The 19,534-nt window shown below is 37.2% G+C and overlaps 1 protein-coding gene across 3 annotated transcripts in view; it reads right to left on the bottom strand.

Moving 5' to 3' along the window:
* Positions 1 to 19,534, bottom strand: part of hace1 (HECT domain and ankyrin repeat containing E3 ubiquitin protein ligase 1) — a 59,060-nt gene that overhangs the window by 18,354 nt on the left and 21,172 nt on the right. For all 3 annotated transcript variants that reach the window (XM_088625704.1, XM_088625706.1, XM_088625705.1), the window contains exons 13-17: positions 18,502 to 18,570; positions 18,318 to 18,405; positions 14,976 to 15,087; positions 6,735 to 6,832; positions 4,767 to 4,854 (exon numbers count right to left, since the gene is read on the bottom strand). In XM_088625704.1, coding sequence (XP_088481830.1) covers positions 4,767 to 4,854; positions 6,735 to 6,832; positions 14,976 to 15,087; positions 18,318 to 18,405; positions 18,502 to 18,570 — 455 coding nt within the window. The remainder of the gene's footprint in view (positions 1 to 4,766; positions 4,855 to 6,734; positions 6,833 to 14,975; positions 15,088 to 18,317; positions 18,406 to 18,501; positions 18,571 to 19,534) is intronic.

Genomic DNA, 19,534 nt, shown 5'->3' with positions numbered 1-19,534 from the left:
AGATGCAGCAATCTGAAGGAATAAAATATTATAGTACTCATAATGATCTATTATTTAACCTGTTTTGTGAAGATTACCAAAGAAAATCTCAACAAGCTTAAACATATTTTACCATTAGCTCCTTTCCTCTCAGCATTTTAAATTAATTGCATTTTCTTTGCAACAACTCTCTAGGTCCTATCATCTCCTCCCACACTCTTTTCATAGCATTTTTAATCTGGTGATGCTCAGATTGTTCTCTTTTCCACCCACTGTTAATCATGTATCGTCCTGTATTTCTGCCTGTTTCACAGGCAGCTCATCTTGGAAGCACTATCATTATCTTAAACTCAACTTCACAAACTCTGACTTGTCCAGCAGTTTCCATCGCCACCCTATCACCCTCCTCTATCAACAACCTCAATGTCACTCTAGACTCCTGTGTCTCCTACAACCAACACATCTCTTCTTTATCATGTTGCTACTTCTTGAACTTGAACTTGAACTTTATTGCCATATGTAACCGGTACTGGTACAACGGAATTCTCACTTACAGAAAGTCTCTCGATTGTAAAACAAGTGTAAAAAACAAGACAAAGTGCAAACAGTGCATCAAGACAATGTACAAACAAACAATAGACAATGTGCACGTAAACATGTAGACAGTTTGAATGTAAACAATACAGACGTGTAAACAATGACTGGAGATGTGCAATAGATAAGAAATCATAAAGAGGTAGATGGTGATGGTGTAGGTGTGGTCCGAGGGGGATGGCTAAATGTGTTCGCCAGTCTCACTGCTTGTGGATAGAAGCTATTGAAGAATCTAGTGGTAAGTGTCTGTATGCTCTTATATCTCTTGCCTGAGGGCAGTGGGGTGAAGAGCTCATGCCCGGGGTGGTGACTGTCCTCTGTGATGGCCAGAATTCTACCACGGCAGCGGTCCTCATAGAGCTGTTTAATCTCGGTGAGACCGCAGCCGATGATCTTCAGGGCAATATTGACCATTCTCTGCAGTGCCTTTCTTTCTCGCGAAGAGGTGTTGCCATACCACACGGTGATCCCGTTGGTGAGGACGCTCTCGATGGTGCAACGGTAGAAGTTCACCAACACATGTATTGAGGCACCTCAAGAAATAAAGGCGCTGCTGAGCCTTCTTCATGATAGAGTCAGTGTTCACAGTCCAGGTTAGATCTTTAGAGATGTGAATTCCCAAAAACCTAAAGCTGGTGACTGTTTCCACTTCCGTTCCATCAATACTGAGTGGGCTGTGAGTGTATGGCCTGTGTCTCCGAAAGTCCACTATTAGCTCTTTCGTTTTCTTTATGTTCAAGTCCAGGTTATTGCTATGACACCACCTAAGCAGCTGTACAACTTCATCCATGTAAGTGGACTCGTCATCATCACTGATCAGTCCTATTATAGTGGTGTCATCGGCAAACTTAATGATGCGGTTGTTGCTGTGTCCTCCTGTGCAGTCGTGAGTAAGTAGGGAGTACAACCTTGGACTAAGACAGCAGCCTTGTGGGGTTCCAGTGCAATAAAGTGAGCAACGTTCCTTACTGGCTATTCTACACAGGAATCCTAACCCCAACCCTTTATCTTTGCCAATCACTGGCAAAGTTATTTAACAGAATCACAGTTAGTTATTATTGATATGATGAAACCCTGGGCCTTTTTTGGTTACTGTCAAAGATTCCTGCATCCTACATACTTAGCAAACAGCGCTCCAGTAACCAAGTGCTCAACGGCAGAAAAGGACGAAAATGATTAACCATAAGGAGTATCTCAACAGCTGTTCTGGCAGATGAAGACTGCAACACAATGAGACATCCTTGGTCACCATGTTTGCATTCCTTCAAGATCTGAGGGGAAGCTGGAGTGGAATGGTTTTTCCACAAAAAAAGCGCAACACATTTTATCCCTAGGACATTGTTTGTCAACCAAGTAAGTGGTGGCAAGAGCAGGGCAGTGAGAAAGTAAATATGGAAGACAAATCAGTGGTTTATCTTTAATGTTCTGTATCTATACTACCTTTACACAATTACAGTTATCACAATTTGTTTTACATAACACTTGCATTGTTGTCTCAGTTTATGCTAGCCACATGCTAAGCAAATACCTGTAATAATAAAGCCTATAGCATACAAAAGTAGCAATAGTTTTTCTGTTCTGGTAATTGTGTGTTAAATTCCTTAACAGGGATATGATTTCAAAATATCGAAACAATACAGCTAGCAAGAACAGTCTCAAATGTGAGGAGGCACATCTTACTAACTGATAACTGACACTATATACTGTACATGCAAACATTATTACTACCTTAACCATAAACCAGCATAGTCTACTTTTTAAAATGCAAGTTCTTTTTCTAACCTTAGCCTAATAATTTTGCTATTTATGAATAGGTTTTCAGCTAGCTTCAAAACTAAATACAAATTACACAGGCAAACATTCCACATCAAGTCAAGAAAGAACCTAAAAAAGAAAGTGTGGCGGTTCATTTTAGCAGTAGTTTTCATTTTCATTAAAATAATACATGCTCATTTGTATTTCCCCAGGGTCTTCACAAAGAAAGTCCTCTGAATGTTGTAGTGTTTAAAGCAAAGATAACTGCTTTGACGTGTTTGACATTCACATCTTTAGAAAATCATGAGTCATAAGTAATGTACCATGATTATGTTGATCAAATTTGTTGTACTGAAATAGTCACCAGTGTTACCTCCACACTGCATAATTGGAGTGCATTGCTGTGCAAACTTTGTAGAGCGTTTATATATGTTATAAGCACCAACAATTTCAAAACCTCCATTATTATTTTTTACTACTATAACAAATTGGACTCGTATTAGTATCAAGCTTGTTATTTGGGAATATTTTATTCTAATTGATTAAACTCTTCAAAAAAACCTGATCACAGCAATTCAAGGTAAATTAGATGTTAGCAGCCAATATGAACAGCTGTAGTAGCTAAGCCATGTCAATCACTAATTAAAATCTAATTCACTCAAATTACATTTTATTCCTACTGTTTGTGCTGCAAAATACAGATATATGGATTAATATCTTTAAAATGGTTATTTATTGTTGTAGTCTTCTTATTTATTGTTATTGTCATCCTGTAAAGCGCTTTGAGAAGCCACCTTTAAAGGCGCTATATAAAATAAAGTATATTATTATTATTATTATAAAATATCAGTAGCATTGCCACAGAATTGTCTTCTTTTGCTTTTTCATCCTCAGTGTTGTTTGCATTTTTGTTATTATCAGACACTGTAATTATTAACTCCACTCTTTTGTTAAGATATTGATATGTACAGTAGATATTGATCAGAAGCTGCACGCTACAGCACATACTGTACACACTTGTCTCACTGTTTACACATCACAATTTCTATGCAGCAAAACGACACAGCATGTTATTGGCTACAACAAAAATGACGATACCTGATAATTTAACTACACTTGTCTTTTAAATCCAACCTTTTGTATATTTAGCAGGCTTTCCCAAACTATTTAGGATAGGGGATATACATCATTATTTAGTGTTCCCCTATGTACATGTATTTTGGGGTTATTGTACAGTATAATAAAGTTTTTTTTTGTTTTATGTTAATGATTCTCATAAAAATAAATGAGACATTTCTTTCTTTTACATTACATTCCAATGCTTTCAGAATATTTCACACATTTGATACTTTCCTGCTACCTCTTCTGTTGAGACTATCTTTTCTAAATATATAAGCACCTATTCATTTAACAGAATACCATTTCTATCATTTTCATTTAGCCAAGTTTCAAGCACTTCCATTAAATAATTTCATGCTCATGCAGTAGCTTGTATTTCTAATATATGTTTCTTAATTCTTGTACTTTTCAATGCCTAAGGCATTTTAGAACATTTTAATTTCAAATACAAATGAAAAATACTTTCATATTCGGGAGAAAATTACATCACTGAGCACAATTCATAAAAATATTAAATAGCAAGTGAAAACACAAACTACATGAAAGGAAAGAAATAAGATAACTAAGAATAAGATAATTTTAGTCAACTAAGTTGACTAAAATTAAAGATAGGCAGCAGTGTAAGAATACTGAGATGAAATTGTGACACTTAGTTACGATGCAGATGTGCATCTCATATTACATTAAGATTTTTATATCTTACCATAAATAATTCTATTTAGCACATTTTAAACAAAATGAACAAAAACCTTTTTTTTACCTTATGTATATGTTGCTGGAATCTCTCACATAAACCCAAAATTAGAGAAAAATACAGAGAACAATCCTGGCACTGTGAAAGATTGGAAGAAGTTCTAGATGTAAATTTCTAAATGGCAGACAAGTCTTAATTATATTTCTATTCAAACAAGAATAAAAGACTGCTAAGGGCACTATGTAACATCCTTTGGTAGATAACCATAAACTGACACATCCCACCAGGGAACCATTTCATATTTCTCTGCTAAAGATTATGGTTCAGGATACAAACATCTGTGGTGTTCAATCATTGTCAGCCATTTTCCCTCCATATTAACGAATGAGATGGGAAAGAATTTCTAATGTTTTACTGCAGTCACCCAAAGAGACAGTACTCACTAAAAGTTACATGTTAAAGTTACTATATTATAAACAGAAGCCTAGCATTAGACCTACCAAATTCAAGGTCAGATATTACTCCAGGCACTGAATAAAAAATATGGTTCCTGACCAGCTACAGTGGTATTTGTAAAAAAAAACATATTTAAAAAATAAAACTTTAGCAGTTTAGTCAAACTCACCATCAGCAGACTGTGTAAACAAGGCATAATCTGGGTTAATGATCTCATTGGACAGGATATCAAACCATTCACGTACAACACCCTGGCCCTGGCAACAGAGGATATCAAAATGTTATAAGAACAAAGACCATCAAAGACAGGGCGCAAACAGTGTGTCCATCATTCACCATTCATACCCCCTGCAGACCCTCAGAAAGTAAGAGACATCTGAAAGGCATGTGGATCCTGAAGACAGAGCCCCAAAGCAATAAGGAAAAAAGACTCTCCTTTGTTATCCATTCCAGCCGACTGCTGCTTAGGAAATCTAACATATCCCATGTACTTCAGAGGGGGTTTGGATTGCTTTGTATTTTTCTGTTGAGCTTTGCAGTTGAAAGAGTTTTGGTTCTTTTGGCTATACCCTTCTGAAAAGTTACATGATAACATAAGGTATTATCTGGGATCCCTGAGCCAGCTGGGTTCTTTAGCCCCTCTATAAGTAATTCTCCTACATTCGGGATTGGATTCTGCACAGTACATAGCATTCCTTACTTCTACACTAGTGAGTTATTACATACATTGGCCACATTACCTTCATTAATGCTGTGTCATGAAAGGAACTAGCTTTGCAATTATGGATTTGAAAGTACTTTCATTTGATGACCTCCAAGTTAGCTTGTGACCTAGATTACTTATCTCAACAACAATATAACTACACTACAAAGTTGAAGGATTCTCTGAATTTGGGCTTTGATGATTTAAATTGAAGTAAATTGGGTGAAGGCCATTGTGAATCTTTACATATTTGAATAAATTCATCAAAAGCTAAGAATTCAAACATTCAAATTTAAATGTGAACTGTATGTCACTTGTACTTTCTGATGTAGTTTCTGTTCCTATGCTCACCAGCTTTGTACTACATTAACATTTTTGTACAAATCCATAATTTACATGCACACATATTCAGGCAGTGGACACAAAATGGAATCAGCAAAGTAAACTCAATGATTAGGGTGATGGGCCACCATGTACATCCACTACAACCTGTATGCATTGTGGATTAGAGGCTACCAGCATCTGGAATTCAGTAGAAGGGATGCAGCAGCATTCTTCTGTTTATTGAAAAGTCAATAAACACACACCCGGCTGTTGGAGCTGGAAATAGCAGTCTCCGGCATTGTTCTAGAAAATGAGCCCCACTATGGTATCCCACTCTATGGTGTTCTCAGCAGACTGTTTTTGATTAAACTGGCTGCTTGAGCCCCATGTTGAAATTGCAGTTACTTAATTTGCAGCTGCTTGCCTGTTTCGCCTTGTACCTTGTACAGATATCACAATCCTGGAGTATGTGTTTTGTTAAGCTGTATTGGTCAATAAATGCCAAATGCCCCCCAGATTTCATTAAACTCTCCATATGCAAACAATATTTTTATAGATGGCCCCCAGCATCGTATATCATTTGCTTAAGTCACATATGAGCTTCACCTGTATGGAAGCTCTTGCTTTCAGTATACTTCCGAGTTCCTCATTATTCTACTGCATCTGAATTCTGAATGAAAACTATAGCATGCTGTCCTCAATAGAATCAACTATGTATGTATTAATGTATCTTACCCTTTTTTCAAATCAGCTCTTTAAGCATTACTGCTTTACTTTAATTACCAATGTGTTTTCTTATACAACCTTTTAATTTCACTGAAGTACAAACATAGCACAACGCAATATGGCCAACTGCTCCTGAAACTAGATATTAAAGTGTTAAAACGTCAAGGTTTAGCTGTTGTGCCTTTATTTCCAAACAAACCTTGAGGTGTTGTGACAGGAAAAAAATAGAATCATAGGGCAGAGAAAATGGGCTAATTTGTTTGAATTTTTTTTTGTCATTTCCTAAATTTGCTTCTGCCGGCTTGACTCAGCCTTGCAAACTCCCTGCATGTCATCTCATTTAATTGTCCTTTATCTCAGAATATTTTCTGTGTGTTTACCCACCATCCCTTCTTCTCCATGGAAACGCACTGCAATCCCTTGCTTCAACTTCTCATTACTTGATTTAGACACAACTTCACAGCTGCTCCGGAAAATAGATTCTGCAAAATAAAACAGCTAACTGATTTTTTGCTTTGTTTTTATTTAAATGAGGGTTCTCTGGTGATCAAAACGAAAACTATTCAAATGAAACAATACCATTTAAGTACATTGCTGTAATGTTTATAACAATGTAGCAATAAGAAGCTAATCTTTTACATATGAAATGTTCATTGATACACTTTGAAGATAAAATGAAACAATACAGGCTTCTCTATTCCCAGTGCACTGTCAATAAAAAATAATTGCTCCTGTTAAAGTTTAATTTTAATCATCCCAATTAGGGGTCTTTCTACATGCTGCCGGACCACCTGGGGATACATTTAGTCGAATGCTTAAAATGTTAGGTTTTGCTGTAACACTGTTTTTCAGAAGGATATTTAAGAAAAAAACTCATGCAAATATCTGATTTTTGAATCAAGCACAATGTTCTTAAAGTATTAGCCTAATTAAATAAAAAGTGGTTGTAGTAACCATGGAAGTTTACTTTTCTTAAATATTTTAACAATCTATTATATTTGATCTAAACCCTGGAAGTCAAATATGCATCTCCCACACAAGAGAAGTCCTAAAATATTTCCAGCAGTAATACAAAAAGGAACTTTTCATTTTTTGCTAAGCAATTAGACCAGCAAAATTCAGTGCTTTTAAATAAAAAAATCTCTATCTTTTCTATAAAGGTCTGTCCAGGAAGAAATCCACTTAAAGAACAATGTAATAATGTAATAAATTTAGTCGATAATTTCATCTTCAATTCTTTAAATAAGGTACTAATTTATTAAAGAACCCTTTGGGGTGGCAAAGTGGTTAGCATTGCAAACTCGCAGCACTTGGGTTCTGGGTTCAATTCTTAGGGCACTATCTGCGTGGAGATCTGTGTGGGTTTCCTCTGGGTACTCCGGTTTCCTTCCGCAGTCCAAAGACATACTGGTAGGTTAATAAGCTTCTGGGAAAACTTACCTGGTGTGAGTGTGTGTGTCTGTTTGTGTCTGTGCATGTCCTGTGATGGAATGGTGTCCCACCCAGGGTATATCCTGCCTTGCAACTATTGCTTGCCAGGATAGGCTCCGGCAAAAACCGGGATCCTGTACTGGATGAAGTTGCTAGAAAATGGATGAATAGATTTTTTTCTGTTTTATTCTTTGTGCATTTGTGTCTGCTGGTTTTTCTTGCTTGAGTACCAAGGGTTCTATATCTCAGCTTGAGGGTCAGAAACATAGACAGCAAATTTTGCTGCTAAACAGTATGTAAATACTTTGCACGCCTACCCTCATCCATAACATTTTAGTCATCCGTAATAACATATGCCAGGATCACAGTATTGCTTATGGCAATATTCAGACATACTGTATTAGAACACAACCACTTGTCATTTATGAAGCTTTCCATGCAAAATATATTAACCCACTGCATTTACCGTTTTAACCAAATACACAGTATATGAATTGAAGTCAAATGTAACCACATTTCAACAGTTCTTGGAAATGTTTTTAGTCTTTGGATTGCCTTCTTGGAATATGAATTATCTGCCAAGATAGCATCTTTCTATGTTAAATAGCACAATAACAATTTTGAAATATTTACAAATGAATCATAACTCCATAAATCATGCAAAGAGCTACCAAAAACAAACAAAAAATTCTCACCCAGTTTACAGTGAGACAATTTCTTATGATATTTGAAATTGTTTGCATATTACAGTCACAAGTAATATTGTACAATCAGAACACATTGTGGAAAACTCTAATATTTTATTAAATAGTATCGTTCAAATCCCAAACCACAGAAGAAAATAGGTATTCCAATAATTTTCATATATTATTAAATGTGAAGAAAATATATTATATTGAAGAGATTAGATTATGAATTTTCTATTTTTAATATGCATACAGTGTCAGCATGAAATCATATATCTCCCTTTAGAAAACCATGAACTTGCCAGCAATTAGCCATAGCACAGAAAGAAACAAAGTGGATGAGAGAGCACTTCACCGACTGCTGCATGTGCAGTGATTATGTTTTAAAGAAAAACAACAATCTGAAAGCAGTAAGAAGAGTGGACTTAGTACTGCAATAGCAGCCTGAAGCAAGTCAATTCAAACATACTCTCAACTTGACATTCAATTTTGAGAAACATACTCTTAATAACATATAGTACTGCTTGAGAAATGTCTGAAACAATCCGCTATTCATACTTAATTTGCAACAACTGTGGTTCATATATGCTACTGAAAGCTGCTAATATACACCAAATTCATATCAGTTTGTTCTCTCTGGTGGCACTGAAACTTTGGTGACACTGGACTTTTCAAAGCTTGCAAGAACAGCATGCACTCATTAAAGTTTTGTGAAAGAAAAAATGAGCTGCAAAGCAAATCCACAGCGGCAGACTGTAAAATAGAGGGTACCAACTGCAGGAACTGAAACATTCAGAACAAAGAACATTTCTAAGAAGCAGATAACAAAAGTTATGCTTGAACATATAACAAGAGATTGCATGCAAGTGAAAGGGGTAGATAAGATTTGATTCATGGTATGGTAATAGCATATGTGTTCAGTCCTTCCTTCAATTCACTATAGTGCATCTTGAGACTGGAAACGTTCCTTTAGAAGAGCAGACATAGGAAGGGTTACTAAGTCATGTTCTTAGTTTAAATAAATGAGGGGCGACGACAACACCGAAGCTAACCGTCTCCTCTCAATACTTCTTATTCACAGGTTAGTAATAATATTGTAACGCATACGGCCTCCATTGTTTGCGAGAGCTGAGCTGGCTTACCAGAGCCGTGACGTCAACGCCCTCCCCTGTGAATAGCAGTTGCCACAGCTGCTGGGCCGACGGGAGATTTCACTTTGGCTCAAGAGGCTGGGTCCCTGTTGAGTGACGCCGGAGGCCCGGGTTCAAGTCCCCGACGGTGGGGGGCCCACGTGATGCAGCAGCGGCGAGGGTGCCTCACGTGAACCCCGAAGCGTTACAATATATTTATATGTTACATGTGATGTTCGAGTTTGTCATCTCTGAATATATGCAAACTTTGTCTTTATGTAGCAGTGGAGCTGATAACTATTCTTTGTTGCGTACGTCACTTTGTTAGTTTAGAATAAATGAGTTACAATGAAAACACTGAAGCTAATGCCCTCTCAATACTCCATATTTATAGTTATGGTGATCCCATGCTTGTATTGCTGGTACCTGTAACACAAGCCCTGATCTTGTCCCACTGAAAATCATAAAGTATCAGGAAGAATTTAGATATGCCCCTATGAGTACTGGTGTAAGAATGTGTAAGTCTGAGAATTTGGGGGGCCTGTTTTTGGGGTGCAGGCATTTTGTTAGAAAAAAAAATTTAGGGAAAAATGTTTGATTTTAATCTTTTAAAAAGTGCTGGATAAAATTAAGAGCCTTGCCCTAACCAGCACATTGCTGTTGTCTCCAATTCAGTCCCTGTCAGATATAATATTTGGTTTGAAATATTGTTTAAGAAAAGTTTATTGACTCTGCTAATTTGGCTTCAGGCCTATGTAAATAAAACCATGGCACCAGCCATGCACAGCAACCATGGGGTTTACAATGTAAGTGTGATGTTTTAAGATTATTGAGTGCCTTAGGTAAGTAAAGAATGACTCACTTCACAAGCATATGTATCAATAACTCACCTAGAAAAGGACATTCTTGTTTACTTCCAAGGGGCTTTATGTCTTGCCTAAGTGTGTTTATGGTACAGAGGGCAACCTGACATTATGGTAATTTAGCTTAGTAAACCACAAAGATAAAATAGTTCTACAGAGTACGTGTGTGATGCCCTAAGAATCACTGAGAGAACCTCCTGTTGCCAATTAAACATATTTCATTTCCATAATGCAGTCAGTCAAGCACAGCTGAAAAGAATTTAGGAAATTCTGAATATGCTTCTGCAAAACGATCTCCAAGGCCATTTGTATTTGGAATGGCAATGACTTTGATATTATTTTCTTAAATCACAATTAAAATACTTGAACAATGTCCCCTATGGTAGTTGCAAAATATATATATTTGTGCAAAACTGATATTCTTTAGATTCTTTAGTGTTTTCTAATACTTGTGAGGAAGACTATCATAAAGTATTTTTTTAAAACAACATCTCAATCTGTACTAATAAATCTAAATATTGTGTTTTTTTCTGCTGGGAGTATGCATCCTATCAAAACATTTTTCTTTGCCATGACATCATCAATAGGCAAGCACATGGCACTGCAGGACAAACAAAAAGTATTGCAGAGTGAATTGATCAACCATAACCACAAACATGGGCAACCACATCTTAATAATCTTAACTATTTGCATTGGGGGCTAAGCCCAACAAACCGAGAGCCCAAGTGCAGGTTTGAATTATTTAGTCCAGAGGAATTCTGTTGTGAAAGCTTCTCCACTCACTGCCTACAGCAGCACCCTTAGGCTGTTGGAGATACATCTAGTTTCCTGGGTGTGAGATGGAGTAGTTCCATTCGGGATAGTTCGTACTCTGGTTGAAGTAGACTATCACCTGTTGTCCATCAGACTGCCCTTGCACCAAGCACTGCCCCAGTGCCCAAAACACTGAAACTGGTGTCTAGAAGTAGGGGCTCATCACAAGCAGGGTGCGGTCAGGGTGCTGGTCAGCCAGAACTAGAGGCAGGGAGAGAACCTCCTTGAGAGCACAGAAAACTTCCTTGTAGTCTTCTATCAAGGCAAAGGGACCCCACTTATCCATCAGGCAGTGCATCAGACTGACAGCCAGATAGCAGTCAGACTGCAAACCCCTGGAAGGACCTACAGTAGTAGGACATGAAGCTTTGGAACCCCTCAGAACTCCATCACTGTGTTGGGGGAATATCCAGATCATAGGCACAGCAGCCTATGCATGTAATCTGTAGTGTCTGAAGTGTTGTCTTGGAAGATATCTGGTCACGTACTGCACAATATAGCCATGGTGAGCCTTTCATAACAGTATCATTCTCACTGTACTTCCACCTGTTGATATTTTGGAGCCTAAAAGTGCTGGGCTCCATCCCAGATATTCTTCTGCATCCAGTTCAATTAAGAACCATAATTTTCTTACTTATGTTGCCTTTCTTCATGTTTTCTCTTACCATATCTTGCAGAAAGGTGATATCCACAAGGCTACCCAATAGGGAGTGATGAGGGAGACTATGTTTAGGGCATGTTTCCTATCCCCCTCCCCAAAAAGGGTGAGCCGGGCAGATCCCAGTCGCAGTTACAACTGCTGATATGCACTTCTTCTTCAACCTAAGTGTGCCTCTGTGCCAGTTCATGACTAGGAGCTTCACTACCCTTCACCCATCACCCATCACCATTTTATGGCTGCTACAGCACTTGGGGGAATATATTGAGAAAAGAAGATGTGACAATATTTTGTATATCAGCTTCCAAGACATTTCCTGTCAGAGTACAGACTCAATCCAATAGCAAGAAAACCAAGGATGTCTCATTCAGCTTCAGTCTTAATCTGCCAGGACTGTTGTTCAGATATTTCTGATGGTATATCTTCTATTCCCTGTTATACCATTGAGTACTGGGTTACCAGAGGTACACTTGCTTACTATGCTGTATTATTTAATTGGTGATGATATTGTCCAAAGCCATTAAGAATTGTGACCATTTAGACTGGGCAATTTACCGAAGCAAAGCGAATGGAGTATCTTGCTCAAGGGTACAACAGCACTGCTACACCTGAAAGGTAAATCTCCAACCTTCCAGTTATGACCCCACAGCCCTACCACTACCTCGCAGTCTATGTTCCTTATTGTCCAGGTTTCACACAAGGTAAGGGAGCAGACTTTGGAACTCTAAACTATGTTAAAAGGCATACACAAAATAAGGCAAGAAAGATGCCTATTGTGTTCACCTACAACTTATTTGACCAATCTAATGCTATCTATTTGGTAAATGGTCTGAAAGCAGAGGGAAAATATTACAAAGCTCTTCCTGAAATTCTCCCCAACAAACAAGACTAGCTGTATTGGAACCATCACTGCTAAGCTACATTTACTGCCATTGAATACCTTGGTATACCAAATGTATACCTTGAACCAAATTCTAATAAAGCAAAAAAAATAAAATGCTTTCATTTAAAATACATTCAAAATGGTATCATATGATATAAGGATCCAAGGCAATTACGAGCCAGTACTTAATTACTGATCTGTAAAGTTATCATGAATATTTTGCCCTAACCTGAAGACACAACAGTTGGTTTATCAATCAAGTGTCAAAGAGTAACAACTGAATGAATGTTTGCTAAAATAGGTATTCTACATATCTTCAATCAATTTTGAGCATAAAAACTGTTTCATATTCAAGGAATTATGTATAACTGCAAATTGAAAATTTATCTTGCTACAGTTTTAAAAGTTTCCTACAGTTTCTCACATAGTTCATTCTAGGGCTAGGCGATATGGCCTAAAATTTTTATCACGGTATAATTTTAATTTTAGACAGTAACGATAGTACAAGACTTGGAGAATACGTTTTTATTGCCTGGAGTTAACTATTAGGTTATTATTAACAGTTGGTTAGCTACTGTGTTGTTTCTTTAATTTTTAAAATTTTAAAATTTAAATTTCACATTGAACTGAAGTAGAAGTCAAACATTTTAAGAACATTTTTATTTTGCAGAACTGACACTGGGACATTTAATTTTGAGAAGCAGCTGCTCAGACTCTTCTTTTTCTGATTGTGGTCCAACTTTTAAATTCTGAACCATTTCCAATCAACCGAAGAAGCACCCTTCTTTTCAACAATTTTGTCGCTTGTTCCCATCTCGCTAACGCTGCCTTTCTCCATTTCGCCGCATATTTGTGTTTGCAGACGGGCACACCGAATAAGTGCGTTTGTTTTCACGGAAAAGGGAAGAGGACACTGTGTGTTTTTATTGGCCACAATGACCTCAGATCCATCATAAACCGGACGTCAGAACCACTAAAGATCAATAATTCTGAATCTATCAGATTTCCAAATATCAGCAAGATGAACATTTTCAGAATTACATAATTGGAGCTAAAATATGGCAGAATTTTAAACTATGACAGGTCAATAGCAAAAATTTCCAAACCCCATTTTGCAACGATGCTGGCAGAGCAATCTAAGTAAAAATCTAAATCAATTCTCTACCGGTATAAACGGTATAGCCAAGTCCATATCGTAGTACATATTTCTACCAGTATACCATCTATACCAGTTACACCACCCACCCCTAGTTCATTCTTGTTGTTACTTGAAACATTTTGGAGACTTAATATCTTCATTATGCATTCAATGTATACAGAGTAAATTTTGAAATTCATGTTAGAATTGTTTCTTTTTTATTGTGCTGTTGTCTCTTCTATAAGAGAACAAAACAATTTTTTCCTCTCCTTTATATTTCATTAAAATTCAAGCAATTGGTTCTCAACATAGATGGGGCATGTGATCAAGGAATAAAAATGTGACTGCAATAAACAAAATGCTTTTACTGTGCTTTCAGGGCAGTTCAGTACGTCGATGAAAGGACAGTTTTCTGGTATAACTGGCATTTGGTTCACTTCAGCAGGGGCTCTCAGAACATTCTTATGAAACCAGTGCTGGGAAAAGGTGTTTTGGCCACAAAAACACCAAATATATCAAAACATTAAAATCTATTATTAAACATGCCTTCCTCCAAATGAAATGATTAACTTTTAAAAAAATTAATTAATGCTCAATAATATAGGAATATTTTTTATAATTTGAGTTTTGCAATTTTAAAGAAAAAAATGACATTAGAATTGTGACAAGAAAAGCTTCTGTATTGAAATTACAATTGAGAAGTTGCAGAACACATTGTGTGCAACACATTTATGTGTCATGTAAATATATATTTAAATGCTTGTAATATTTTAACATAATAATGGGCCAAGTCAACAATACCATCATGCTAAAGGGGGCATCTGCAAGACACATATGTGTTCTATAATTAAATAAGACAAAGAAGATTTTAGGGGACAAAAATTAAAAGCTAATGAACCCTGATTAATAAGCTAATGAACCATGTCTTAAATGATCCAGCACAGGATTTGAAATCCTAGGTGTGATGAGTCCTGGGTTCAGCACAATAAAAATGCTAATAAAGATGCATATCATTAAAGTACCTCTGTGAACAAGGAGAATGTCATTCTCATTGACGGGTCTGTGCACCATATCAGAGTCAGGCTGACCGGCGTGGAGATGCTCATAGAACCACTCGCATCTGTCTTTGAATGGCTGTAGGAAACAAGGACATGAAAAATGACAGCTCATTAGCAAATGTTAATTACCCATCCGCAACTTCGGAGAAGGGAGCAAACCATTTCAATTTCAAATAATTAGCCTCTGTTCTGGCACTTTTAAATAATGAGCTCTGGAGATACTCAATGTGGTAATTAATACATTTAAAAAGTACAGAATAATAATGCAAAACAAAAGTTGCATGTTGAGTGATTCTTCAAAATGTTTCTTCAAAGGTATTTCTTTAACTTGGTGAGAGAGAACAAGAAAATTGGCAAAATATTACCCCTCAGTAGAATACAACGAAAAACATAGAGTTACAAGATTACCATTCCTACTAGGAAAATCAAAATAATTTTAACCAGAGGCAAAAATTTGCAACACCAGGTTAAGATTTGTTATTTAAAGGATCTGAATTTTGCCAGCAGCCATATCACCCTGGCAGCCCACTAAAGCAGGTGTGAGCCTGGTCATTACCAGGATGGGAGACCTTCTGGGAAAAACTAAGGTGGTTAGGAGGGCCAGTAGGATGCGATCTGCGTGGGTCCTAATCCCCCAGTATAGTGATGGGGACACTATACTGAAAATAGGCACTGTTCTTCGGATGAGACATAAAACCGAGGTCCTGACTCTCTGTGGTCATTAAAAATCCCAGTGTGTTTCTCGAAAAGAGTAGGGGTGTTACCCTGGCGTCCTGGCCAAATTTCCCATTGACCTTTACCAATCATGGCCTCCTAATACAACCCATCTATGAATTGGGTTAATCACTCTGTTTCTCCTCCCCACTGACTTTCTCACTCCCCACTGGCTTCCGTCAACTTCACAGCACAGAAACCGCCCTAGTCAAAGTCACCAACGATCTCCTAATAGCTTCTGATTCTGGTTCTCTTTCCATACTCATCCTTCTTGATCTCAGTGCTGCCTTTGACACTGTTGACCATAACATCTTGCTTTCTCGTCTCGAGACTGTGTTTGGAGTCTCTGACACTGCCCTCAAATGGTTTAAGTCTTACCTCACTGATCGCTGTCACTTTGTCTCTCTCAATGGGTACAGGTCTGAAATTGGTCTTGTCAAGTCTGGTGTCCCTCAGGGCTCAATACTGGGCCCCTTGCTCTTCAGCATTTACATGTTCCCACTTGGTCAGCTTTTAAGATCACATGGCCTCAGCTTTCATTTTTACGCTGACGATACTCAAATATACATCCATACCAAACCCGACACTGATGTGGCTGTCTCTATTCTATCTAATTGCATCTCTGACATAAAAATTTGGATGACTCAAAACTTCCTTCATCTTAACTGTGACAAGACTGAAGTCATGCTTATTGGTACCCCCCATCAACTTCGCAAAGCCAGTCCTGTAACCCTGTCTGTAGATGGCTCTGTACTTGAGCTCCAATCAAAATTGAAAAACCTTGGGGTTATATTCGATTCTGGCTTAACATTCGACCCACATGTACAGCATACTGTCAAAACATCTTTTTTTCACCTTAGAAATATCGCAAGACTACGCCCTATGCTATCATTAACTGTGGCTGAAAAGCTGATCAACATATTTGTATTCTCTCGAATTGACTACTGCAATGCTCTGCTCCCTGGGGTATCTAAATCTACTCTGAACAAGCTGCAGTATGTCCAAAATTCAGCAGCCAGAATCCTGACCAGATCTAGTGCAAGTGTTCACATTACTCCTATCCTGGAGTCCTTGCACTGGCTTCCGGTCAAATTCCGCGTAGACTTTAAAATCCTCATGCTCACCTACAAGGCTTTACATGGCTTGGCACCTCAATACCTGTCTGAACTTTTATCGCCCTACTCCCCACCTCGCAACCTCCGCTCTTCAAATTCTGCCCTCCTTACTGTCCCCCAAGCCCGTCTACATTGTATGGGCGACAGGGCCTTCTCCTGCTATGCCCCCAAGCTCTGGAACTCCTTGCCCAAGGATATTAGAGAGTCACCTTCTCTAAACTCCTTCAAATCCAGACTCAAAACCCTCCTTTTCAGAAAAGCCTTTACTTAACTGGTTCCATTCTTCACCCCTCTGCTCTTCTTAATACCATCTTCCACGGTCTCCTCTATTGTTATTGTTGTATTGCTGTAATTATAATTGTGTCCTGTCTTGTGAAATTTTTCTTATTTATTGTTGTAGTCTTCTTATTTATTGTTATTGTCATCCTGTAAAGCGCTTTGAGAAGCCACCTTTAAAGGCGCTATATAAAATAAAGTTTATTATTATTATTATAGCTGATGTGTGGGGAGCGTTCTGGCGCACTATGGCTGCCGTCATATCATCCAGGTGGATGCTGCACATTGGTGGTGGTGGAGGGGTCCCCATTACCTGTAAAGCGCTTTGAGCGGTATGAACCGAAAAGCACTAAATAAGTGTAAGCAATTATTATTATTATTAAGGCTGTGTTCACTTAAATTTGTTTGGAATGAGACACATTTACTCAGTCAAGATGACATGACATCTACAAAAAATATATAGCACCTATATCTTTAAATCAACGTCTATGGATATGGCAATATTATTTTTAAATACTATAACTCCAGTTTAAATTCTATGAGAAAAGCCTCATAACTTTGTAGAGGGTATGTGCTACCTTTTCAGTAGCACAAACTGAAACAATCTGGCATGGGAGCCAATCATTAACTCATACACAGTGTTAGTACCTGACATTTTGGCTGCAACTATATAATCTCATATCATTCGCCTTTCTAAATCATTAAACAACTCCCCTTTTTCTGTAATTGAAATAACTGGGGTAGCCCACACACTACTGTTAACACATCTGCTTTTATCTCTAGCTTTGTAAAAGGGCTGAATAATGTGTGGCGAAACTCAGCAGCACCTGCAGAAAGTGAACTGCATTAGCTGCCCTTTTGAGATTTAAATAGATAGCCTTTTTGTGGCAAGATGACAGCTTAATAACTTTACACCTGCAAGTCTGTGAGGTGTTACAGCGAAAAGTGGGATCTGTTTGTTCAGCATTAGCTGGCCCATAAAACATTGTTTTTTTTTTCAATTATAACTGACTTTAAATAGAGCTGAGTTGCAGGAAAAAAGCCGACATTAAGCTTTAAATTTGATAAACATTGTCTATAGATTTGTCTTTTGACCCTCAAAGGATAAGCATTGAATGTTTTAGATTACAGGAGTTTAATCTTGGAGAAAAAATGACTTATTCAGCACAACAGATACTGAATTCAAATAAGGGTGCTTTACCTGGGCTTTTATGATATGCATGAACCTCGACATCAATTCAGGGCACTCGAGGAGGAAGTGAAAATGGTTGAAAATTATTTTGGGGTTTCTGAAAAACAAAACACATATTATGTTTGTGACTTCTGAAACGGTTACATTTTTTTATTTTTCTACACTGTTAGCTGGAGAGGCATTGCACACCCACCTGGTAACAAAGCATTTCAGCACTTCATCATGCTTGCAGACAAACTCTATGAACCGGGGCGATGTCATTCTGTATAAGGAAGCAAAAACATGGAAATAACATGGAAAAACTGCACTTACATTGAAAAAATCAGTGCTAAATCATGCTAAAAGCAATTTAGCAATAATGCATGTATGTAAAAATCTAGAGCTTTCACAAATGCAACCCATGCAAAGCTCAGGAAGGATGCAGTATGCTTAAAGAAAAGTTGTATGCTGTAACTCTTAATACATCAAAATAAAAAATCATCCTGATTACCAGCAATATTGTTTTCAATACCTGAATATTAAGCAAAATAAATTCTATTCATTTTTGCTCATATTATAAAATAAAAGAAATATACTACCTTTAGAAGGTTAAATAAATTATTTTCCTGATACATCAAAGTCTGATACTCTTCGCAACACATTCTACAAAATATATTTCAGCACACTTAAATATTTTATTTATTGAATTGAGACCAATTGGAAATAAAGTATTGTACAACTACAAACCTGGAATTCAAATACAATAGAATTTGTTTTCAGAGATGTAAAGTATTCAGTGTAATCACTGAAAGATGCATTAAAAAAACATTATTCAATAACCACTAAGTCCAATATAAGAATGAGCAGAACCCAACAAACAATAGGATAAGGCAGGATATTTCAATTTGTTAAAAAAATAACAGTGGATAAAATTAAATGTTGTGTCTTTTACCTATAAAATTATGAATAGATTAGTTTAAAGATTTCAAAGTCCTGCAACTACTAATTGAAACTCATCATTGAAACAAAGACCAAAGACCAGAGATAGTAGATGTATTTAAGATCATAAATGTGAGATACTTTTTTACACAGATAATCAAGATTGAATGGAGCAAAACTGTACAACCATGCTGCTAAAGATAATTCTCTGGGATGCATCAGGTAATGGCTTGATTGGATTCTTCAATCAGCATGCTGCTAGGTATTGAGAAAAACTCGGGTGCCAAATGGCTTCCTGTTGTTTGTAA

Source organism: Lepisosteus platostomus, chromosome 3, assembly GCF_059453375.1.
Source record: "Lepisosteus platostomus isolate fLepPlt1 chromosome 3, fLepPlt1.hap1, whole genome shotgun sequence".
NCBI classification, from domain to species: domain Eukaryota; kingdom Metazoa; phylum Chordata; class Actinopteri; order Semionotiformes; family Lepisosteidae; genus Lepisosteus; species Lepisosteus platostomus.
Note: the sequence above shows the minus strand (reverse complement) of the source record. Positions and strands in the feature narration are given on the sequence as shown.